At 39.7% G+C, this 25,791-nt stretch overlaps 2 protein-coding genes across 3 annotated transcripts; one reads left to right on the plus strand and one right to left on the minus strand.

The window, feature by feature from the left end:
* Nucleotides 1–1,606: 1,606 nt before the first annotated feature.
* Nucleotides 1,607–23,620, plus strand: RB195_009263 (uncharacterized protein; the record flags this gene model as incomplete). Of its 2 annotated transcripts, XM_064189735.1 has the most annotated exons (20): nt 1,607–1,679; nt 3,406–3,506; nt 5,201–5,311; nt 5,379–5,480; nt 11,510–11,626; nt 11,707–11,819; nt 11,892–12,000; nt 12,834–12,979; nt 13,045–13,211; nt 13,272–13,483; nt 13,926–14,105; nt 14,169–14,249; nt 15,561–15,665; nt 15,730–15,880; nt 15,940–16,066; nt 19,510–19,642; nt 19,698–19,889; nt 21,104–21,235; nt 22,621–22,698; nt 23,324–23,620. In XM_064189735.1, 20 exons carry the CDS (start codon nt 1,607–1,609, stop codon nt 23,618–23,620), a joined length of 2,727 nt encoding a protein of 908 aa, XP_064047318.1. The 2 variants fall into 2 exon arrangements, with proteins under 2 accessions (XP_064047318.1, XP_064047320.1); XM_064189736.1 differs by lacking the exon at nt 1,607–1,679 and having other exon boundaries at nt 3,441–3,506.
* RB195_009264 (uncharacterized protein) lies at nt 1,722–2,297 on the minus strand (the record flags this gene model as incomplete). The annotated part of the gene is made up of 2 exons (XM_064189737.1): nt 1,722–1,875; nt 2,239–2,297. 2 exons carry the CDS (start codon nt 2,295–2,297, stop codon nt 1,722–1,724), a joined length of 213 nt encoding a protein of 70 aa, XP_064047319.1.
* Nucleotides 23,621–25,791: the final 2,171 nt, after the last annotated feature.

Genomic DNA, 25,791 nt, shown 5'->3' on the forward strand with positions numbered 1-25,791 from the left:
CTTTTCAGATAAGCTTTCCAGAGATATTCTAACAGTTTCTAAACGATTTGTATTTGAAGTATTAATAGGCTGTGTAGTCGGGACTAAGGAACCGTTCACTTCCTGAAACGCCCTCGTTGTCCGAAAATTGGAGTTTTTTTTAAATCTTCAACTGAGATGAACTATTTGACCTACTGTGTATTAACCTACCAGATCCATGTAGAGAATTTCTTGAAATGTACCATGTTTCGATGTACATATATTATTCATATTGCGAACATGCACACGATTACAGTAGCTTTAATGATCGCTGCTCTCAGGTCTTGCAACGAGATTACAGTAACTTGCGCCTTTTCAGTATCACATAGACAAGAGTTACCGAAAAACGTCGCTTGTTTTTTAATCAGATTTTGTCCACATCATCTCATTTTTAATTTACTTAAAGCTTATTTTTTGTTTCATAAGAAGAAGTGGAAGCTTTTTAGAGTGTGTTACTCGAATCTTCAAATTTTTCTACAATAAAAAAACTCCATACGGAAAACAGACCGCTTGAATTAGGTGATAGTGAGAAATGAACGAAATAGTCACCGACGAAGACATACAAATACATTTTTGAATTATATATCAATATTTTCCCTCCTCCATAAAATTTAGAATATAAAAAATATTGGACTTTAACAAAACACCTTCACTCCAGAATGTATTATAAAAGAGGTGAGACTATAAATTAGAAGGAAAAATATTCTTTTTTAAGAGGAAATTCCAGATAGCACCTTTAAATGTAGACTTTACTGCTTTTTTTACTGATTCGTGCAAAATACGTCTATCTCACGCTTCCTCTCTAATATTGTTTCCTTTCCACTGAAAAATTCCCAAAGATGCGAATTGGGTTTGGTGTCATCAAATTTGAATAAATCAGCAACGAATGGATATTTTTGGGAAAGAATATCCATTGCAAATTATTTCCAAGTTTTCGGCTTTTCAAACGTGGTAAAGGAATGCCAGCTTTTTCTGGAAACTTTCTATTATTAATATTACTATTACTACTGCTTTTCTACAATATTTAACTTGAGAAAGGGAGTTCAAAAATTTTCCGACCAGAGTCATTCAAATGCTGATATTGTTCAAAAGTGTATTAGATTGAAAGAAATCCCCTAAATGTCTTTTCTTCAATTCACTTCGCATGAAAAATTCCGGAATACCTCTATGGCGATATTTTTATGGATGGGAAAAGTAGGAGTAAGGTGAAAAATTTCCATGTAAAAAGTCTAGAAGTGTAATATCGTAAGGTGAGTGTAATACGAAATTAAAGTGCGAAATTAAAATTTCAACGGAATAATTGGAGAAGAGGTCCACATATTTCTTGGTTAGAAGTTTTTACGGGAACTTTTGTAAACTCCATAAGTTTATATTATACTTCGTAAGAATTCCAAGAAATGGAACTAGATAGGACTTGTGTAGAATTTTGAAATAATAAAAATTGGGGAATTTTTTGAATCTCTTTTTTGTTTCTCGGACAACCTGACTCAAAGCTGTGTCTCCATAAAAAGAGTCCATTGTCGTATGTATCGGGTATGAACTGTGTGCCATAGCTTTGGCTTTTGTTTGATCAAACGCGACATTTTCCATGTGCGGTGCTGCGGCGGTGAGGAAGGGAAACGAGCGCGAGCAATTCCGAGCGGTGTATCATCCACGTATAGGTTTGGACAGTACACATCAACCCCACCCCATCACTCATCCAATCAGCCAACCAACCAACCTTCCACCCACCCACCCATCGCCACCATCGCCACCTCCACCATCGTCCCCTCATCATCATCATCATCATCACGATCATCATCCTCATCGTTCCTCTCTATTTCTACCCGGACTCCCCGTCTGCAACCGAACCAGAGCCTGAACTAACACTTTTCGACGTTGCTGTCTGACTGTCGACATGAACGACTTCACTTTGCTTTGCGTATTTTACAAACTACACATATATCGTCAATTCAGGATTCTGTTGTTCACTTTGATCACCTCGTTCGTCGACTCCCGTTCATTCCTTCGAATTGATCGACTGGGCGCAAATATTTCCTCCAACTATCCTTCACGAGTCCAAAAATGACTCTTTCTGTCATCGAGAAGAGCACGAAGCGCATAAAATCCTACAAGTAGCTCAGAATTACGCTCCTTGGACAAGTCCGACAGCACATCCACAGAGAACTCGGAAATCTCGGATCTAGGACTTGTAGGGTGAGACTGGCGGAATTCCCCCACCTGAAAGCATTTTGTCGAGGTTTGAAAATGAGCAACATCCAGTATGAGGCGTCATCCATGAAGTGAACCACTCTTCTACATATTAGTCCTCTCTTCTGCCATAAAAACAGAGTCAGAGCAGTGAAAGTCGCGCAACTTCAACTATAAACTATCCTGGTCAGGCTCGTAGAATTCGTATATGTTTATTATTAAAATCTGATGCAATCCAAATAAGAAACAATGAATGTTCTTGTAATAACTCCCGAGAAATTTCTGGATAAATGAAAAGTAAGCTGGGCGGGGATCCCATGTGTGCGTCTCAACTCGAAAAGTCAGTAATATTGCTATAGTATCAATTATATATAATTAATAATTAATAGCATTACTAGTGCATATAATGTAAATTACATAAGTTATCCGGAAATTCCAGATTCGAAAAAAGTTGAAATTTTTACTATTTCTAATTTTTAGAAATAAAAAGGTAGAATAAGTAGTGAAAATTAAGATCCTACTGCAATTTCTTATTTAACACAAAATATAACACAACGATATATGTTATAATTTATTTATATGTATTATTTTGATATTTCTGGAATATTTCTGCTTTGATTCTTGATATTTCTGGAATAGTTCTGCTTTGAAGATTAAATAGTTAAATATAGTTAAATAAACTTTAACTTTTATTTCTGTTCTGGAGATATTTTTAAAAATCATAAAGCACTGTGCTGGGCTCCATCTATTTATATTTCTATTTCTTTCCTTATGTCTGCATTCGGCATACTGTAGATCGTAGTGCTCTCACTCCATTGTTTAAGCATTTATAACAAATCATAACTAATTGATGGGGTCATTTTGATCTACTCAGCAGTGATATACTGGTAGAATGGTGTAATCGTGCCAAATAAGGTCATAACTTTAGTTTTCTACTGGTTTTATATGTACAGCTTCGTTCTGGTACATTCTAAACATTCAACATTTATGCAAATGACTCTTTAATTCCAGTAATAACGTTTGAACAAAGTTATCCATTATCCAGAATTCTTATTCTTTTCGTTACGGTTGCGTTATCCTCGTTGTATACTTCTCCAGAGCTCTTTTCCCGTCGTCAACCTGTCATATGCTGTATCCAGCAATCGTTGCTCCACTAATTAAATATAACATAATTTCCTTATTTTTTTCAATTTTCAGATATATGGTACAACAAAATTAGCGATTACATTGGTATGAGTGCTGCTGTCACCGAAGGACCGCCTGAGGCAAAGAAATTCCGTATAGATTTACCGACCCAGGTAATATTTTATGAGATCTCTAGATCTACAAAAAGAAGCGAATTTGGGAGCAATTATTACCTGAAGCTGTTTGCTAACTTTCTAAGTAGAACTATCCATGCGGGACCTCAAAAACTGAAACGTGCGAATAATTTTAAACGTTAAGAATTAAATACGAGAAAAGAGACTCCATTTATGAACCTAAAATAAAATTAATTAAAATCTGGATCTGCAAGAACTGCTCACAGAGGTGTTTTCAAAAACATAAAACAAGGTTTTTTGTCTTGATCTCCATTGAACTTTTGAGAAAAACTTTTTGTGGGAAATTCTGGATCAAAACAAAAAAATCCTTTACTCTGAAAGATTCTCTCTAGGTAGCAGATTTATTGTGGTAAATTTCTGCGAAAATATGATACCTCTTGTACATTTTTTCTACGCTCATAGTTTCTGTCTATTATTGAGCAAATTTTTCTACTCAATTAATTTAAGGAGTTTTTCCACTAGACCAAGGATCTTTTTCCCCGCTAGGTCCTTCCTACGCTTGTTAAAACAAGCGCTCTTCCTGGATAAAATAGAATGACAGTTTTTTTCTAAACCTGGGAATGTGATCTTAGAAGAATCTTTTCTACAAAAAGCGGATACCTTGATACGTAATCAAGAGAAATCCTCCAAATTTCGTGACTTTTTCCGAGTTCCCCCAAAATCACTTCGATCCATCGAAATCTGTTGATGTTCAATAATAGCACTTTCTTTAAGTCACGTCCTTATTGTTATTGGAGATCTGCTCTATATTAAAGGCTACGTATTATTTGGCATTGTAGAAATATTTATTTTTTAATTCGAGAGTAATACGGTAGCGTTTTTTCTGAGATCATATGATTTCTACTTCGAAGTCCTTCTTAATACCACAATCATATTTAAGCTGCTGTCCTTTTCAAAAAACAAGATTACAAAAATAGAAGGGTGGATGGTCACAGAAGCTTGAAATTTGAATTTTCTGTGGAATTTTCTGAAGAGATATTTATTGAAATAAGTGTAAAGCTGTTTATTTTTAGAGTTCTTGCAATAGCTGTGACGAATCCTAGGATTTTAATCCAGAACTGCAAAATGCAGTCAGGACGATTGTCTTTGCATTCCTATTGTGAGGTTTTTAAACTCTCCAAGGCTCATAAATCCTTCTAAAGGTTATCAAAGGGTTGTCTTTGTCGTTTTAAACTGTGCTGACAGGAAATAAACATTAAACACTTTTTCTCAAATCCCTATTTCAAAAAAGAACTGGGAATTCTCTATTTACATGACTTCAATACGGAAGAAACATGTTCGAAGTCTCTTATCATAGCTGGGGATCATAAAAATACCGTAACTCGGGCCGAATTATAAAATCGCACCGTGCTAGTCGTAAAATTTTGGGCACTGCAATCGAGTGAAGAGTTGCTTCAGCCAGCGTCCTGCTATTTCTGCGAAGCAAATCGAATAAACAGCGTTGCATAGGTGAATGGCTTTGCATTTGATGATACATGGGAAAACGGCTAGAGTGTTGCGTGAAAAACTAGCAGGTAGAGCAGTTTGTGGTGGGAAAAAACGGCTTCCGATGATACATCGTCGTGCGCACATGAAACGTTAAGCAGACGAAGCAGTCGGGGGAAGGGGAGGGATCGATTTCTAATTTTCTGGATCAGATCGTCGCCCGTCAGTCTTCAGACGATGTGCTTCAGGTCGTCGTTGAACCGTCACTGTGTTCATCCGAATCACCTGATGGTCCGGCGGCAGCTGAGGGACAATCACCGGCTGGACCGAGTTCAGCCAGATCTACAAATGGTTCGGAGGTGAGTCGCGATCCTATCGAAGGGAATGCAGTTTAACCATATAAACAAAGATCTCCTATATTTTCAGATCTCCTCCGGATCAGTGGAAAAAGATGATGAACCAGAACCAGGAATGACCGGTAATATCCTGGAAATGATCAGCAGAAGTCTATTGGGCAACGCTTTCAAGGTAATCTTTCTCCCCCAGCAACCGACCTACTCATCGCTTTCCACCCATCCTCGCGTTCTGTTTATCCAGAGAAACGGTCATCCGGCACACGTTGTGTACTTTGCGTGTGCTTTAGATACATTCATCGCACCGGTGCGATGATCTTCTTCTTCCGGACATCGTAAAAGTGAAAGTAAAGAACGTAGGAGAAGGGGAAGATTCGGTTGTATCGTGTGTATGCTTTTTTTCTCCTTCAATAGTCTGGAACAGAAGCGGGATTTTTTTTCTCAGACGTAAATAAGGGCGGTAAATCTCATGTTCCTAGTGATTTGCAAATTTACCGAATTAAAATAAAATATTAAATTCAGATTGAGATCTCGATCTTAAATTAAAACTAAAAATTTATATGTTTCAAGTGATTATATCTGTTATCCTTTGACTACAATTTACGACTACTATTTATTTGTTTTCTGGAATTTACAAAAGAAATTTAAATTCCAGGAATTTCTCGCCATTCTGCTACTTTTTTCGGATTTTTTTCACTCAATTATAATCTCGTATTTGTTCTTAATTATAAGGTAAATTCTCTTCTACTTTTGAATTTTCTTGAAAATTCTGTAACGAATGGAATATAATGGAAAATCTTTAACAGTCTACTCCACGCAGATACAACCTGTATATTCTGAATTTCATCTTGTATTTTCTGGAATTTACAGAAGAAATTTAAATTCCAGGAATTTCTTCTGTGATTTCATTGAATAGGAATCCGGGGGCCATATACGTTCAGACTAGTTGTCTATGCTAACACTGCTAACAATAAAGTGATGTTAGAAGAAATCCACTATGATTTCCCCCTTGAAATAATCTCATTTAAAATTGGAAATTCCGCATGAAATAACTTGTAAATAAATCGAACATTTGCTTTAGCATCCATCCAGTACTAAGAAAAAAATTATACTCAAATTTTCCATTTTTCTTGAACGTGACTTTGTAACTCAGAACTCGTTGTAGTTAGGGAATTCTTGGTTTTCGGCTCTTAGTGTTCATTTTTTTTCTTTTTTCGAAGATACAGTCCGGACATTTTTAAAGTGTGAACTGATAACGTTGTACGATAGAATTTCTGGCAACGTACGCGATCGTCTTCATCGTGACATTACTGCAAATAATGATTGGGTCACTTCGAAAAAATGGAAAAAAAAATCATTTGGAAAACTAATTGTGTTCATTTCAAGAAATGTCTGCGTGAGAATATGTTTTTAGATGACTAAGGTTGAAAATAATGGTTTTTCCGTTGGTTTTACAGGCACTTTTAATGTTTATCATAATTAACGAGACATTTTTGCTCTAATTAGCCTTTTCTGAAAAGGTCCCATTAGTCGAAATCACAGGTTAACGAATCTCCCCTGTTCCAAATTCGAGTTCTTGGTCAACTTCAGTTCAAACTGTGCAACAACGCCTAAAACTGTAATTGTTGTATTTCTTTAAATTTTTTTCTAACATTACGGCTAAACACAACACACAACACAAGGTGGTGTCAACAGCCACGGAGTAGAAATTTCTGAGAAGTAATCTCACATGACCGGGGATCATCCGCCTACAAACCCGTGATAATAAGACAGAGTGAATAAGCTTACCTCAAATCTGTAGCTTATACGGTAATTCTTCGGCGGCAATGATTTATAGTTTTAAGATGAATAGCATAAGATAAGCGGATGGATTTTACTAAGCCTCTGTGATCTTCCGTGATCCGTGAAATCAAAGGCTGTGCGGCCAAAGTTGATTACTTTTGACTCAACCCCAAAGTTTTTATGAAAACAGTGTATCTGGAGTGTATACAGAATATTTGTCAGTTAAGTGGTCATTAGTGAAAGACCATCCTGTCGGCGGTCTTCCTGTGGTACGTTTGATGTTTCGTGGAATCCAGTCGCTCACTGCTCTGGTCCAACGATTGTCGTTGAAACGCATCACATGTCCGGCCCACCTAATTTTGGTTTCTTTGTCATATGCGACAGCGTCTCTGATCTTCGACTGGTGGCGTAGAAGTTAACTTAAAACCTTTTCTTCGACTTTCTCAAAGCGGGATGCTCCTACCATCACCCTTTCGGCTGCGTTATATCACGCTGATCGCATTTTCCTCCTGCTTGCGACATGCCCAGGTTTCTGAAGCGTAGGTCAAAGCGGGAAGAACTCTGAGTAGGTGAGCATGGAGCCAGATGTTCTTAGTTTTCTTCACCACATCATCGATGCTCTTATTTGGTCCCCGTACCGCTCATTTCTTCCCACCTCTTACGACAGGTCCATTATGTTAATTTCTCGACCTAGGTATGCATAGTTAGAGCATTCGGATAAGTTCGTTCCGTTGAGCGGGAATGGAGCATCAGACACTCCGTTGCTCATGAAAATCGCCTTTTCCAGGTTCAGCTGGAGACCTTCCTTCTACACGTTTCATAGAATCCGACCATCATTCATTCCGCCTGATTGATGTTCGATATTGTCGTCAACGAAACGAAGATGGTGTAAAAGCCGGCTGTCGAATTTCACTAGCATGTTATTCCATCGCGTTCTCGAGAATATTTTATTATTTGAACTGGCTGATATTTGACTGAATATTTTGGGTGATATTGTGTCACACTAACAAACCCCTCTCTTCACGTTGATTGTGACATTATTGTAGAATGGGCAAATTTCGGTCGTCGAGTAGCTATGCAACTCACGAAGTATCTTTATGTATAAAGTAGGAACGCATCTGTTGTCCAAATCCTCCATGACCGCTTTCCTCTCAACGGTATCGGAGGCTTTCTTCAAATCGATGAAAGCGAGACACAGCACTTTTGAAACGGTGTGTAATCAATCGTACTGAACCATTTACCAAACCCTGCTCGCTCACATGGATGTCCTTTATCTAATGTTCTTTCTATCCCGTTTAGGATTATTCTTGTGAAAAGTTTGTAGATGACAGAGAGTAAGCAGATTGGGCGACAGTTGTCGATGTCATAAGGGTCTCCCTTCCTATACAACAGCACGGTGTTTCATTGCTTAGGAACCTTGCATTCCAACAGATGACGAGTGAAAAGCCTCGCCAGTGTGTAAATGAGGACTGGGGGTAGATATATCAGATGTTCAGGCTTGATTCTGTCGGGACTGGGTGAAGTACGATTCTTCACCGACATGTTGAAATTACATGTCCCTCTTCCCTCAGATGGTGAGGAAAAAAGTGGACGTGGCTGTCGAAGAGATCTGAGTAGAAGTCCCTTTTTCGATCTTGCAGTACTTCATCTGAGGTCCGGAGAGCAGTCATTTTTGTTTTACGATTGGCAAAGTTCAGAGGGGCATAACGAATGCTCTTTTCCGCCTCTGCAGCTTCAGCCAACACTTCTGCTCTCCTTTCTTTGAGGCCTTCTTTTGTCATCTTTCTGCAAAACCTTGCGAACTTGAATGTGACTTCATGGTTACTTGCAGTTCGTGCAGCTCCACGCTGACGTACTAGTTATGGAGTTTTCGGAGACAATTGTCTCTCGGTGGTTTTAAAAATCTTCGCTTTCCTCATACAGTCATGAAGATATTGTATAAGCCCATCGTCTTCGTCGTTGATGTTGTCCATGAAGGTATCTTTCCAAGAGCCGACAAGCAAGGCAAAGAGGTCCCAGTCGATGATAATTCTGGGAGTTCGCTATGTGAACTTCGTGGCTTCCTCTCCATGTAAAAGAGAATCTTCTTCAGAGAAGGCGATGGTTCGACCTCGTGTTAAACTTTGGTACAACAGCGACATCCGTCAGGCACAACTTTTTACTGACGATGTTGTTGTCAATTTCATTATGGAACCCCCCATCGAGTGACTCCCATATCCAGCGTAGAGAGGAGACTTTCTGGAATTGCGAGTTCCCATGAATGGCTTTAGCCGTCATGATCAAATCGGAAGGCCTCTCTCCCTGTTCATTGCATTGATCGTCGCGTGTTCCGATGTGAAGTTCAGCTGGCGTTCTTCTGGGGTCACTTTTGGCTTTTACATTGCCAACTATGACCTTTAGAAGGTATGATGTTCTCTGTAAAACTTCTCCAGGCCCATTTAGAGAACTTTGACTTCTTTCTCTTTGTAGTTTGATGTTGGGGCGTAAGCGACGAATATAATCAAAGCTGGCGTTAATCCACATGTTCTTATCCGCAGACGTCCGATTCGGGTCTGATAGAGTAGATGGTATAATTCACCACCATGATATTCGGCTCATTTTGTGGGACAGCAGTAATTAGAGAATTTTTGCATAAGCCAAGAGCAATTTTTCTGAGTTCTTCTTTCTAGTATTCACAATGACGACTTTTGTAATCTTCGAGTTTCCTAATTTTCTCCTCAACCTCCTCTATATTACACTTTCTGAGTCAATCAATAATGGTTCTTGTCATTATGAAAGTTCGCACTTAAAGGAGGTCATGACTTTTGCGCGACTTTTTCCTGACCACACTATGAATACTGTATGTAATTATGCCGTAGTATGTTGGTTATTCGAGTGATTGGAGTTTTTCTTAGTTCGAGTTATATATCGAACCTTGACGAAGTAAAGAAGGGCGCCGCGTTGACTGCTCGTGGATTTCAGCGACTTGGGCTGCTTTTCGAAGAAAAAACTTGTAAAAAAATGGATGGATAAATGAATGCAGACAAAAGTGGTAAGTTACAGAGACTAAAATCAAAGAGAAATGATACTGATCATAATCATGATCATGATATATAATAACGGGCTTATTCTGTCACGTGTGTGTGTGTCAGTCACGAAATTCAAAAAGGGGGGTGCGACGGGTCCACCGGTGTCGAATTGGTTTCTCAAAGCTAGAAAACTATAAAATGGAGTGAGACGGGTCCATTGGCGCCAGATACCTATAGAAGAGTGTGCGACGGGTCCACCGGCGCCAGATACCTATGGAAGGGGGTGCGACGGGTCCACCGGCGCCAGATACCTATGGAAGGGGGTGCGACGGGTCCACCGGCGCCAGATACCTATAGAAGGGGGTGCGACGGGTCCACCGGCGCCAGATACCTATGGAAGGGGGTGCGACGGGTCCACCGGCGCCAGATACCTATGGAAGGGGGTGCGACGGGTCCATCGGCGCCAGATACCTACAGAAGCGGGTGCGACGTGTCCAAAAAGTCAATCTCATAATCTCTGTTTGGCTTCAGAAATAGGAATTATTTATCACCGTTAAATAAAATTATTTATTAGGCTTGAGAGGAAAAATAATTAGTCTTCAGTATACTTGAGAAGCAATGTAGTCTTCATAAGTTCGGCTCACTAAATTCGATCCAAGGTATCGAAATTCTAGTGCGGGTCGAACCCGTGGCGCAAAAAAAAAAGGAATTTTGATCGGCCTTTAGCCTTTATCTAGTGGTTTATGACCTGGAATACGAGACGAAAACAATATATTCGTTCTCTTCCATCGGTACACCCTCGCTTGAATGAAATCGTTACGGTCACCACTAAATCTGCGCGGCCGGCTGTCCGAGTTCGATCACGCTCAAGGCCCTATGAAGTCTATAAATCGATACTGGTTCTGTTCGGGAGAATAACACAGGAATCATGAATCTCTGAGATTCTGAATTGAAGTGGAATGCATTGGTGCATCCCAAAGCGATTGGTCAGTGCCATTTCAAAAATTAAGAAGTTTGGATTGAAAAAATTAAATTAAAAATTTATGTGCAAAGTTAATGAAGAATCCGATTAAATCTTTTTACCGTACTCTCAGGGAAATTGCAAGAAATCCAGAAAGTAAATTAAGTTCTCCTATTCTGTATTTGATTTGACGCCTACTGAGTACGGATTTTTTGGAATTACAATAAGAAAGTTTTACTGCTAAATGATATGACGGGAATAAGGGATGTCACGTCGTGATTACGGATGTGCCATCTGAATGGGAACTCTATTCATCATCCTCAAAATACCTACGACATGCGGTCCCGAAGGAGTTCCCAGAACAAACATGTGCGAAATGAAACATGTACTCCCCGGAGATCCGCCAACCGTTGTCATCCATCACATCTCGGGCAACGATAAGCTATTTTTCAGTTGGATGAAGTCTCACGTCCGCCTCGTCTACCTTCAGTACCCGCGTCACCCGTTCCGGCACCGATTCCCGGCGCTGTCGCTGTCGCTCAATCACCGGCCGCTCAACTTTTCTCGGAGGTAAGTGTACGTTTCGGAGCACGTTTTTCTTCTGTAGCATAGCGAATTTCTAGGTAAGAAGAACGATCGAATGGTTTCAGGATGACTGGAGTTGGCATCGGAATCCAGCAGCAGCAATACGATCCGGTGGCACGAATAAACAGACACCGGTCTGGAAATATTTTGTCTATAATAAGGCAGAAAACTTAAGCAGGTGAGAGACTGAGAGAAACACATCAGGATCTTTTGCAAGGAATATTAGTTTTTTAAAGTATTATTTATTTAGGTGCATAATCGGAGATTGTACATATAGTTTGAAAGGGCCGCATACAAGCACACTTGCGTGTCATTTGAAGAAGCACTCAGCTGAATATGCTGAGTTCCAGAAGCTTAAGGTCAGTTAAACGAGGAGGAGGATCTTTGGTGTCCTGTTGCCAACCTACAATGTCGGAGAATTCAGGACAAAAAATGCTTAGTTTATATAAAAATCATCCTGATTAATCCAGTGAGGATTTTATGAGTTTTGTAGCCAAAGAGCCTTTTTGGAATATTAGGCTGTTTCTGATTTTCCCTACTTCTGATCCAGAACACAAAAAAAAATTACAAATGATCTGTAAAACACATAAAGAACACAGCGAATCATATAGCAATTTAATCCAGCAATCCAGCATGTGACTGTTTGTTTGCGAAGGATGTTAGATAGCAAAAATGGTGGTTAAGTGCCATGTAATGGATTTACCAGGAAGAACTTCCAAAAAGTGTTTTTTTCTCGATTAATGGTAAGCAATCAGACTGACGATTTACACCCCTGACCGTATACTGTCCAAGAGAGGTCCCAACATCGTCAATTTCGTTTCATGCTGGCTTTTTAATGTATTTAAGAATCCTTTTCGTGGATTAACTGCAAACTATAAGTGTTCCTAACAAAGGGGCTCATGATCCAGCCTAGATGAGCCTAGATCAAGAGCAGAATAGACCTAATTTTTAAGTGCCTAGTAGTTTTTCAACCCACTGAGTAGCTCTAAAATTTTTCTGGATTTCTTCAACCTTAATACTGTTAAAGTAAAGATAATAAAAAGTTATCATAATAAAAAGTTATAAGTTAAGATAATAAAACTGTTAAAGTGTACAAACATCTGTGATATCCATGATACATTTTCTAAAGGGAAAACTTTCATTTCTAGTAAATTCCATGATTATTCTAAGACCGTACGTACAATCACTACAGGTTGACTACACTCGTGAACGTTATGGTGGTCAACTCCCCTCCTCACCGTCATCGTCAGCGTCAGGATCAAACTCCTCCTCAACAAGTAACAATACTCCCGCTCCGAAACCGACAAAACCGAAGAAAGAAACGAAAGCTGACGTTGGGTTAGTAATTTGCTAGCCATTTATTAAACTTTTCCAAAGAATCATGAACATCTGGTAATTTACAGTAATTTGATGGCTGCTCTCCGAGCAGGGACCCCAGCCATTCCGGGATTACTGCAGAATTTGATGCAAGGTGTGAATCCACTACAAATGATGTTGAATCCACAGATACCGACATCATCAGCCAATATAACCGCTACACAGGCGGCTAATCAAATGCTACAACAAGCAGGTAAGCGCTTTGGTTATCCGTCCACCTGATACAGCTTATCCGAAAAAACACCGTGTGCAGGACTCACAATCAGCGCATCCGGACAGATCATGCAATCGAAGAAATGGCGGCGAGATGAGCGGCGTCAGCGAGAGTTGGAACAGCGACTTGCGCTTGCGCTCACCACTTCACATCTGACATCTGAAGCTCTGGCGAATCCACTGTGGAAGGAGCTTCTGGAAGCAGCACAACCTAAATTCACATTAAATGACGATCCACAGTATTTTGAACAAGTGAGGATTTTTTCTTTTTGTTCTGGTCCAAACAGATATGGAACTTAAAGATGGTTCTTTCGCTTTGTGCAACTATGAAAAAAAGAAAATAAAGGAATATTTATGTAAAATATGCGGAAATATAAAGACAAATATATACGGCAAATAAATAAACAAAATAAATAATATCATAATATAAAATAAATATACAAATGGAAATGACATGTAATTTTATAAAGTTACTGTCATAAAAGTAATCGATAATGTAATAACTATAAGGAGCCACGGAAGAAAAGAACCATTATCCACAATTAACCAACTGTTTTGAAATTCATGACAAGAAAAAAATGTGGAGATGTTATGACAACAAAAACAGTAAATAAGGGAATTTGGAGAAAAAAATTGCAAATATATCCTATTTCGAAGGAAATTGCAATAAAAAACAATAATGAGGGATTTTCAGCTGATATCCACGCTTCACCTCCGCCTCCTCCAGTCTATCCGCGCCCTGCTCTCCTCGGCGGTATGCGTATCAGTTCTCGTCGATTGCGTCCGTCTCCCTCCCACATCCGGAAGTGAAGAACCACTATTAAGGCTCTGTGTTTCGGCTGCATTTCCCGGTTTTGTCAATCAGAAATACGAGGTACGTATGCTTACAGGAGGAATATGGTAAGGATGCTCGGGTCTAAGCGCGAAAATATTCCAGGTTCAAGTGATACTGTTGGCTTTTCGTCCCCTACTTCAAGCCGATAACACATCCGAAGCGGTAGCGATGACTATCGATCAGGTTTGAGGACTTTTGACTGTTGCAGATCACATAAAACCCTGGATCAATCCATAATATTTTAAAAAAAAAACCACTAGAAGCTTATTATCGATCGTGAATAGATTATATGTGAAATTTCTTTGTACACAAAGAGTTCACCTGAGATTTCTCTTGAGATGAAGTTCGTAAATGCTGTGAAAAGAATGCAACTAATATTAGGTGATGAAAATGTTTTTAAATCCAAGAAGTCCAGATTCTACCCATCTAGGAAATTTCTTTGGGATCAAAGAGTAAAATAAAGAAAAACACCACTTTCTTTCAAGATTCACCATAAATGATGAATTGCTGCACAAATACACAAATTTGCTTCATCAAAATTGTGCTAATCCAGAAAGTTGGTTAAATAAGAAGTAAAAAAAAACTGGAAATTATATTTCAATCCTTTTTGTTAATAAAGCTATTAGTATCAATATATTACAAAAATTCCTCGTGGCGCTTTAGAAAATACAAAAAATTCTGTAGATTGAACGCAACACTTTATTCGTCTCGATAAAATTTCAAAAATTAAATGTTATACAGTTTGAAATAGTGGAAAAATTAAAATATCATGAAATAGTGTGGAAGCAATGGGATTTTCCTAAAACACCTTTTTTTCAGTTTGTCCAATTCATCCCATAGTCAAACTGTCTTCATACGATGAAAGCATAGCACAGTATCCCCTCTTATTAAAACATCTCGGTTTTGAAGGAGTTGTTTAAAATGCACATTTATCCAATACTACTGCACTTTTTATCTCTATGCGTTTAAAAAATTAGAAGTTAATGGAAAATTCTCATTGCAGACAGCTGTTCTTTTAGTCTTCATTTTTCTGACAGAATAAAGTTCTTGATCGATATGCTTGAGCTGTAGCCAAGACTTGTATTTCTTTATTAACTAAGTTCTAAATTGGTCCTAATTCGGTTTTGAAGTTACCGTAGAATAAAGTTTAATTGTTGTCCTTTCTCTAGCACATTTCCCTTTGTATCTCACAACAGTAAATGCTAATAAATTTACGAGAACCCTTGCCACCAATCGGCCACACAAATCTTATTGATTGATTGACTGATCCAAGACTCGTTCTGTAGCCGAATACATCGTTAGCTTCATAGAGGCTGGGAATGGTTTGAAGATTTAAAATGAGTGAAAACCTGTAGACAACTAGTGGCACATTATTCTTTAAATAGTGATCTTTGCTGAACTCAAAGATTAATGGGTTGTTAATCTATTTTTTTCTTACCACTACGGTAGAATCAGGTACGGTTCGCTAGCTTTAAGTAACGCCGATTATTTCAGGTCCTAGCCGACTATGATTTGTCGCAGGAAAAAGTGACAAGAATTGTTTGTTCCGGTTTAAAACAACTCCTGGATGATGACGACGGTTGTGTTGTGGATAAGCAGGTCAGCTCCAAAAATCGCATCCTTTTCCATATTTCTATGATAAACTCAGCTCGTAAGTTTCCAGATGGAGCCGTTCAGTCAACGAATCATGTCCTGCTTCACGCATTTCCTGGAATCAAACTCCACCATCGAGGAGCTTCGAAAAAGCGTCTATCAAATGATATTCGCATTTGTTACAAGGCCGGATGCATTGCAAGCTTTAAACAAAGCGGCCGGTTGGTAGATCAAATATCAGACTGGGGAGAATGCAATTTTTGGACGAGTTTTTTTTCAGGTAGAATCGTTGAATTACCGCTCAGCGAACCGTTTCCGGTCTTAGCGGAAGCAGTGATTAACATAAGGCACGCAATCGATATTGTGACTTTGGATGGGACTACGCCACACCTTACGGACGAGCAATGGTAAGTGTAGTCATCCACGCCTACGCATATGTTCAACTGGGATGACGCGATGCCTGCGCGGCTATTTGTCAGTCCAGTCAGGATGCGGTATTGATCGATGAGTGTGAAGGCGTCCGCGGCGGACGCGTCGCATCAGCCTGGTTGAACGCGTCGCAGCTGTGCTTGAGTTCTCAGATTGTCCGTACAAGGGAAGCATGTGCAAAAAAAGTATTATTTAGGTTATTATGGTTATTTTTTTAGTATTTTGGCCTTGGTATTTTGGTATTTTGGTATCTGTAGCAACGATTAATTTAGAACTCTTTATACGGGACAAACGCTACTAAATTGATGTTCGCCTACAATCTTTCTAGAGGCTTGATAATCCAGAAAATAGGACTGGTGGTAGATCCTGACAGTCGGATTTAGAATGCTAAAAAAAACTCAGAAGTGATTAAAGAATCTGATGTGGTACGGGTTTCAGGTGGAGTTTCGTATACGGGATCGTAGATTATGCGGAGAGGGTGATTTCATCCATTTCTTCCTAATTGACGTAAAAAACGGCCAGGAAGATGCGGCGCGTGTACAAGGTTGGCGCGTTCCAATCGAACTCCTTGGAGAAAATAGCGCGCCGGATCGTCCGAAGCCGAAGAAACTGACAAACAACTTTTCTGCTCCAAAGCTATTCTATAAGAGAATGAGGGAGGGAAGTGGAATGTTAGAAGCAGAGAAAAAAATTTCATTATGTTTTCTCATTTACATCGTTCTCAAAGAAAAAAAGTACGTTAAAAAATAAAATATTTTCGCTAGTGCCTTTGCCGTCAAAGTGATTGTATAAGAAAAATTTCTCGGGATGATCCGTACTAGTTCAGATTCGTGGGGTGATGCTTTAAGTTGAATTCGACCATAGCAGGGGATTTAACGTAGCACGACTTATGAAGAAACTGACAAATTGTGCTTCTACGGATCAAACCAGTTCTGGACATTCTTTTTTTTCTATAAAACCTTCACAAAACAAAAATCAAAAAAGAAATCAGTTTTTCGTAAGATTCGCGCAATTAAAGTAATTTATTGATAAAACATTGTGGAAATATTTCTTTCGTAGTGGATTTCACATTAAATGGGCCATCTTGAATTGATTGACTGAAAAATTCACTACAGTAGACATATGTAGATTTGCATCTGCCCCATCATTATCTTTTTGTAAGATTAATTTCTCAAATAAAAAGCTCCGTAGTTTACGCCAAAACCTCCTTCTATTTTTAATTGGTGGGAAAAAACTAATAAGTACTTTTTCGAATTCTTAATACCAGTAAGATGGCTACGAAAATTCTATGTTTACTTTTTATGTCCGAAACTACTTCGTTAAAAATTGCAAGGTATACATTGTGCGCAATGGATCATCGACGTTTGGATTATCGTCGGATAATCAGGAGAAGCGGCTCGGGTCGAGGCTACAAATCCGCGATATAAGGCAGATGATAGATGATTGAACCACTGCAATTCGTCATTTATTGCTACACATGAAGAAATACGAAGACGTTTCTTATCACACTGAGGATAAAGAGGAAACTTTTCGTAATTTTCATATGAAAAAAAGAACAATAAGCAAATAGAGCAAGAGAGAGAGAGAGAGCAAATATGGAAACAAAGCTCCTGGAAAGAAAACAGTGGTACTCTGGTAATTGAAAACAAAGATAAGAAACTGAAATATGAGTATGAGGTTCGAATGACATTGCTTTAACAAATAAACTAATAAATAACAAACAAATAAGCGAACAAAACTACCGTTCCAATTTATACTCCATTTATGAATGGAGTATAAAATATCGAAGATGATTGAAGAAATAATGTTGAAGGAATACTAAAGAATAGAAGGAAGAAAAGACCAGAAGAGAAGTTTTAGTCGAAACCCAGGTAGTAAACACAATTCACGCGACAACAAAGAAAAAATTGATGAGTGCGTATTTGTCAATCAGGCAATCGATATGAGAAGTCCGCAATCAAAAAAATTTCTGGTTTCATTTTTCTTTCATTTCATTCATTCAATTTCATGGTTGCGTATAGTCAGATCAAAACAACCTGAAACTCTGCACAGTAACAGAGCGGCTGTGATCGAAGTGGCGCGGTGGAACCAGCTATTGAAATCTATGTGGGACCACCCCTAGCTTCACTGGTACTGCAACGATGATTAAAGGCATCACCCTACGAATCTGGGGTGGTGCGGGTTTCAGATTTGTTATGCCTATACGGGATTGTAGACCCCTCCTTATGGGAAGGAAGGTGATTCCGTTCATTTCTTCCTAATTACCGTATAAAACGGCCCGGAAGATACGGCTTCGAGCGTTCCGGCGCGCTATTTTCTACAACGAGTTCGATTGGAGCGCGCCAGCCTTGTGCACGCGCCGCATCTTCCGGGCCGTTTTTTACGGCTATTAGGAAGGAATGGATGGAATCATACTCCTCTCCATAATCTACAACCAAGTATAGGCATAACCCACCTGAAACTCGCACCACCCCAGATTCGTGGATTGGAGCCTTTAAAGGCATCACCCGTCGAAAACCCATTCGGACGAATCCCAGGCGAGGGCGGGGCGCAAAGGTTGCGCACTGCAACAGAAGCCGTCGTAGGAAACAGTTCCGGGGTCGTCCGTTTACACTGATACAGGAAGAGATGAACGAAATCATCCTCCTACCCACAACCTACGATATCACAATCCCCATATAGGCAGCACCCGCCTGAAACCCATATCACTCCAGATTTGTGGGTGATGCCTTTAAAACTAATTAGGATCCCAATTTGAGCGGAAACAAATGGGTCCACCATGCTGCTTGAGCGCACCCGCTTACGCAACTGCAACCAGCTTTAGAACGTACACTGACTTACGAGTGTAGAAACAACTTTGCTGAGAGGAAGGAAAGAAAAGTCTTGGCTCAGAGACTTCTTCCTTCGAATCCCCGAGATACTAAGTTACCACATCAGCGAACCAAAATAAGATGTGTTCGTTCAGATCTCAGTGAATCGGACCAATTCAGAAAATAATGGGAAGGAACACTCTTTTATAGTAGGGTCAAAGTGACTTATAGCTCGGTTCGGTTGCGCAGTCGAGCTAGGGAAGGTCCCATTCCGATCATGGACGCAAGCGATCACCGCTCCACTTCACAACTGTACCGAGCCAGGTCGTCCTGGCCTGACTATAATACACAAAGGATAGTCTCAATACAAATAAGACGGATTTGAATAAATGAACGGAATCCTAGGATATCGCAGCGACGCCAACTATGCACAGTCGCAGACCGTGTAAACGCTAAAACCATTGTGATAAATTTTTAATAGATCTTCTTTTTGCTTTATTCATTTCATTTCACTCTGATTTTCATTTCCATTACGACCTTATTATATTTAAAAACCTGCGCTCACTTGCAGCGAACAAAATCAGTCGATAATCAACCATTTCTACGTCTAGGTGCCAACTTCGTGGAGTTTCCAATGCATCAGCTCTTTTCCGACAGTATGGAAATGGTGTTGCCGAAGGTGAATGCCCGACTGTGGATGGGGTTGTCCCAGCCATCAAGCAGATCATTCATGCATTAGACAAGGTAAATGTGAAAGCAATTTCCATCCGTGTCCTTATCGTCTTAAATCAGTATTCAGGATTCTCTTGATCTTGGTGCTCTCGCCTGCCAACTGAAAGATGTGGTCATGGAACGTCTTGCCTCCATTATTGACGTGAATCATGAGGAATTCGACGGGACATACATCCAGGCGACGGCTCTAAATCCACAATTGGCGGTGTTACTCACCGAGCAACAACTCTCTTACGCAAGATCAGCTATTGAACAAGAGGTAAGCTTAGCATACTACAGTATCATCTACTTATTTACTCATTCAAACGTGCGCTAAAAAAACAAGCACTGTTGATGCAATCATTCAAAGCATAGAGGAGACCATGACCATCCACAGAAACATTAGTAATACCATGTGCATCCATGTTATGGATGATTAGGTCAATCTCCACTAGTTAGGTCGGCAACACTAAAGGCAGCATACCATGAATCTGGGTGGTACGGACTTCAGGTAGAGTATTCGTATACGGGGTCGTAGATTATGGAGACCGGGGTGGTTCCGCTCACTTCTCCCTGAATCACTGCAAGCAGCCGGGCCCACAATGCTGTTTTGTACGATTCCTTCTATGACAGCGCGCCACCCTTGCACGCGTAGCATCCCTTACTGCTTATCGGGGCAGTCCGTATTGATTTTTAACGAATCGCAGGGCGGGGGCGGCGCAGGGGGTGGAGCGTTGCAATAGATGGCGTCGTACAAAACAACATTCTGGATCCGGCGGTTTGCAGTGATGCAGGGAGAGATGAGCGGAACCACCCCAGTCTTCATTATCTACGATCCCGTATACGGATACTCCACTCGAAATCACAACCACCTCAGATTTGTGGTATGCTGCCTTTAATTGTCTGTAAGGGCAGCACACCCTGGATTTGATCATGTTTTGATCTGAGTACGAAAAAATAGGATCAGAGACACAGATCAGGAGTATGAGCGCGATCATGCTCAATTCCTCAGAATGTGCCGAGACACTGCGTGTGGAACGTCGATGTCGGTCGACCTTTCCTACGAGGCACCTAACAACGCATCACACGCATATGTGGGCCCACGCATATGCACCGCGTCTGCGAACGAGCAGAAAAGACAGCATCAGAAGTTCTCGATAGTCTGATCGCTCGTAGACGCATTGTTTATGCGCTCGTAATATGTTCTTAGATGCTTCGTTGCAAAATTTGATCGACAAAGCCATCTCTAAAGCCGCTTTTAAGGATATTTGTGCAAAATTGAGCGTGGCTGCGCTCATATTTCTCGTTCACACCACCGGCCCTGTCTTTTCGTTGAGAGATCCCAATATTATTAGTTTCTAGAATGCTGCTCTTAGGAGTTGTCGCTGAATAAAAATGGGAAAAAATAAAGAGAAATTAGTGAATTAAATCCAAAAATTTAGAAGAAAAGGTTGGAAAGACATATTAATAGCTCTACGACACCTACTGTTCTAGCTCCATTCTCGAAATCCTCCCACTTCTTCAACATTGGGTGTCGATGCATTGCTGGCTTCCGTACTTTCCTCATCTCCCGATTCGTTACCCCTTTATTCGGATCTTCTTCAACAAGCACAGCGACTACAACAGGTTTGTCTTTACATTTCCTTTCATTTCAAATCTTAGATCATGATATACATTTCGTTGCTCGAAAACGACTTAAAATATCCTATACGCATGTATGTAAACAATTTGCATAATTGGTTTGCAAGATCTGGGTGCTCATATCCGCTTGCTTTCCGAAATATATTTAGAAATCATGCCTAGCGGCTGATAGAGTTCCATTTTAGATATTACAATATTACTTAATCGGTGCCACACATAGATAAAAACCTGAATCTACTTTCGGTGTGTGCTGTCTAATCTCCTGTAATCTGTAGTTTTAGCCGTATGTTCGTGAAATACACAACAAGAAAGAGGGAACTTCCGTCTTATTGCCGCAATTCTCGTTCCTATTCGAACCTAAAGGCATCACCCAACGAATCTGACGTGATATGAATTTCTGATGGTCAAAGAATATGTGGGATCGTGAATTGCAGGAATGGGTGGGATCCCGCTTATTTCTTCCTAATCACCGTAAAAAACGGCCCGGAAGATGCGGCTTTGGGCGTCCCGGCGCGCTATTCTCTGCAACGGGTTCGATTGGAGCGCGCCAGCCTTGTGCACGCGCCGCAACTTCCAGGCCATTTTTTACGGCGGTTAAGAAGAAATGGACGGAATCACCCTCTTCCCAACAATCTACGACCCCGTACAAGCATAATCAAGTTAAAACCTCTACCACCCCAGATTCGTGGGGTGATGCCTTCAAGCATATTTTTGTGCTTAGGATCTCGGAGTTGCCTGTAAACGCTCAAAAGAGCTCAATTTTCATCTTATTAGTTGATCAAAATCAATATTATTTCCGGAGGTTGAACAGAAGAGCAATCAGTGACCTCAACAGCTAAACAAACAGTTGTTGGGTCTCAGGATTAGAGTGAAGCTAAAGTTGAACTACGGTCCTAGCACGTGACTCCCAAAAAAATAAAATGGGGATTGAGATTTCATGAATGCCAACATTGCAACTCTTTTTAGTTCTTCTACTTTAACCTTACAATTCCGAAGTAACTGACGAGTAATTGATAAATATCGTGTGGATAATACCTCAGTACTGGGTGTAAAGAAGTGCTGCGGCGGGTGATTTCACCTTGATCCACTTTGCACGCCTTCATTTCATCTTAGTGTAAAGGGTTGTGTCGTTCGATAAACTAATGCCTCGGTTTCTGTATTTGTAGTCGATTCTTCGCTTTTTTCACTCTAAGAAATCGCAAGCTTCTCTCTGAATCTTATCTATTATCACAGAAAACGCAAAATCAGGAATTTCCCAGAACGATGTTTCTGACTTAGGTAAGAAATAGATGAGGACAGAATCAAATCCTGGATAACTGAAACATACTTCATGTTCTCCCTAATTTATAAGGCGAATCTCATCGTTTCAGGATCGCAACTCACAACCGATGCGTGATCGGATAACAGAAGCCGCTCTCTCATCGTATTTCGACGAACTTCTAAGCGGGGTTTGTCGTTTACTTACACAAAACAACTGTACAAAAATTTTGTAAAATAGAATATTCGCTCCCAAAAACAAGAAAACTATGCTCTGAAGCGGCATCAAAACTAATGTGATATTCTCACTAAATTTAAATTTACATTTCGAACAAATCTGCAGGAAAGTTCTTTTTTTTAAAGTTGTTTGAACCAACTAAAACCGCTTGCTAGACCATTTCAAAAGCAGCATCATGAGTAAAATGTAGAAAAAAAATGCACAGAAGCAGAAAATGTGAAATTTTGCAAAGATACATTTAAAAAAAGCAACTATTTCACATTAGTAGTATTGTTCAATGAAACTACTCAAAAAAAATTCCTAATAATCTGCTTTTCCCATATCACTTAGAAAATGTTGTGCTTGAGTTACAACTTTAGTTTTAAGTTCATTAAGTTATTCGAGTTTTTGAAGAATAATTGTTCTTGAGTCAGATAAGCGGTTGTACACAAAATCTAATAATTCTAGTGAGACTTTTCTGAAAGAACTTATATAAAACAACTTCTATGTAAACAACTTCAGGATAAACCTGTACTAATTTATTTTTTTCTTTTTTTATTCTAAAAAAAGCTTTCTGCGATAAAATAACGCACTTTCAGTCCCCAGCCGATGCGCTGCTTTCACCTTTGCGGTCGTTCGGCAACCCATTACAGACACCGCTGGTCTTCTGGCAAGGTTGCATGCAACGATGTCCGACGTTGGCCGGACTTGCGCTTGAGCTGCTGTCGATCCCGACCACAACGCTCACTGCGTCGTCTTTGCTGTCCTTGCGGGGCACGTCTCCGTTCCAGAAACCTGACCCAATCCCGATCTTGTCACATTTGGACAAACCGGAAAGACTTGATCGGAATTTGTTACTTAGATTCAACAGGAATTTTATACATAAAGCTTATTAAGCTGGTTAGTCACCTGTACGACTTCTATTGTGCATTCTTGCTAATGATTTCGTTTATTTTCGAGTACTAACTGTAGTATTTAGCGAGTTATTAACTCTTATTATTTTATTTATTACAATGACTTTGTCTACGAGAATCTTTATCTCTCTTGTTTGCATTTCTTTCACAGCGCATTGCATTGAATCCGAAAAACGCTTTAATTTTCTTGCCGACTTTCTCACCACACCATAGTTTCCTTCTTAGGACAGGTCTAGCATTTTTCCACTTGTTTTTTTTTTCTCCTATTTTTCAGCCATTTGCTCCCCTGTACCATCTACTCGACAATGCCTCTCATTCGTTGTATTTCATCTTATGTGCAATACCATTTAGTCGCTCTTGAACCTGTGATGTCGCCCCTCCTTCTCCCTCCTCTTTTTCCATCTCCATAAAGTCGGCATTTCCCTCCAATCTAAGAAAAATACGTTATTAGAGACATACTGACAGACAGACGGCGCACGATTTGGGTCCTAACAGCTCCCAGCTCCTTTTTTTGTCAGTTCTCCTAGATCCATACCAATCGTGCCTGTTTCTCGTTTATTTGAGTGTATGTTGAGATTTTCTTCCTTCTTCTGAGTAATATTACACAATTCCGATGCGTTTCACTCTCTGTAAAGTAGTGGAATGCTTGGTATAAATATGGCCTATTTCTTTTCCCCACAAAATGTTATATTAATTCAAAGTGTTCAGTGATTGTCATCTATTCAATTTCTATACATTCATCCAAAACTGTTTATAAAGTTCATAATTATGATGTATTGATTTTGCGATTTGGAGCGAGAGTTTCCATGATCCCTTATTAACGAACTAAAGAATTCATTGCATACGAAGGAGTACTGTAATTTTATAAGTAATAGGTGTTGCCACTAATGTTTACAGGAAGGACTGCGATTCGCGTTTAATTGAAGCCGGCGGAATGTGTGTTAGGCGTCTCCGGGCATCGAACGCCTTAACGCACATGTGAAAATAAGGTGATCAAAATCGTCACTCACTTTAGTCACTTTAGTTCTCTAAACAATCTTATTCGATGCCTTACTCTCATGCCAAAAGCAATAGTTAATGAGCTTCCCTAATTCTGCCTACCCCTACCTTTTCAACTAGCAACTGCTTTTTAATTTTTGTGAATAAAAAAAAACTGTAAAAGTTGCTGGGGACATTTGTACTGATGGGATTATACACGGGAGCTCTCACCCTTATGAATATTTCCACCTTGTATGTGGTTTCGTGAGGCGGGTGTAGTGTAGCGGTTAGAGTTTTCGCTCCTCTACATACATACAGCTCAACAAAGTTCAAGCTCATACCGGTGGTACGTAACCCGTGCCACAAGATTTATCTTCTTTGCCCGAACTCAACCAAATGTTGCTCCGTTTGTTGACCGATGAACACGACTCACCTGCCAAGAAACTACGCGTATAACAAAGGTTCGAGAAAGGCTTATCCTATCCTATGCTAGAACAGAAGATGTAACTGACCGCTCTTCATGTTGAGGCACTTCTATCTGAACAGCTAGAATGTATCGCGCGATGGCAACTTTCGTGTTCATAGGAAAGGTAAGACATGTAAATCTCCACCCTTCCCGTATGAAAAAAAGAAAAAGGCGCCGATCCGTTTTTCTTTTTCCATAACTCGCCAACTGAATGTAATTAGAACTTCCAACACTTATCAAGGAAACACTTTTTTGAAAAACTTACCTGTGGGTACACATCAACAACATTCACGAGAAATATGTCTACATCGAAAATCATATATCCGTGGGGCGCAGTCATCTCGGACTCAGCCTTGTTAATGTCTACCCGCAAGTGCTTTTTTCAAAAAGTGTTTCTTTGATAGGTCTTGAAAGTTCTAATTACATTCAATCGGTAGGGCTCTTGCTCACGAATCTATTTAATTATAGCTCTTATAATAAAGATTAAATTGAGACGAGTTATGAAAAACGCGAAGTACAGTAGGATAGCTAATTCTTCGACAGTAGACGAAAAAAGCGCAAATCTGCGTCTTTTTTGTCTTCCGTCGAAGAATTAGCCATTCTACTGTACTTCTGTCAGAATATATAGACTACAGATAATCCAGTACAAATAATACAGTCTAATATAAACAATTTATGTGAAAGAAGAATTACAAATGTAGCTCACGAA

Source organism: Necator americanus, chromosome III, assembly GCF_031761385.1.
Source record: "Necator americanus strain Aroian chromosome III, whole genome shotgun sequence".
In the NCBI taxonomy this organism is placed as follows: Eukaryota; Metazoa; Nematoda; class Chromadorea; order Rhabditida; family Ancylostomatidae; genus Necator; species Necator americanus.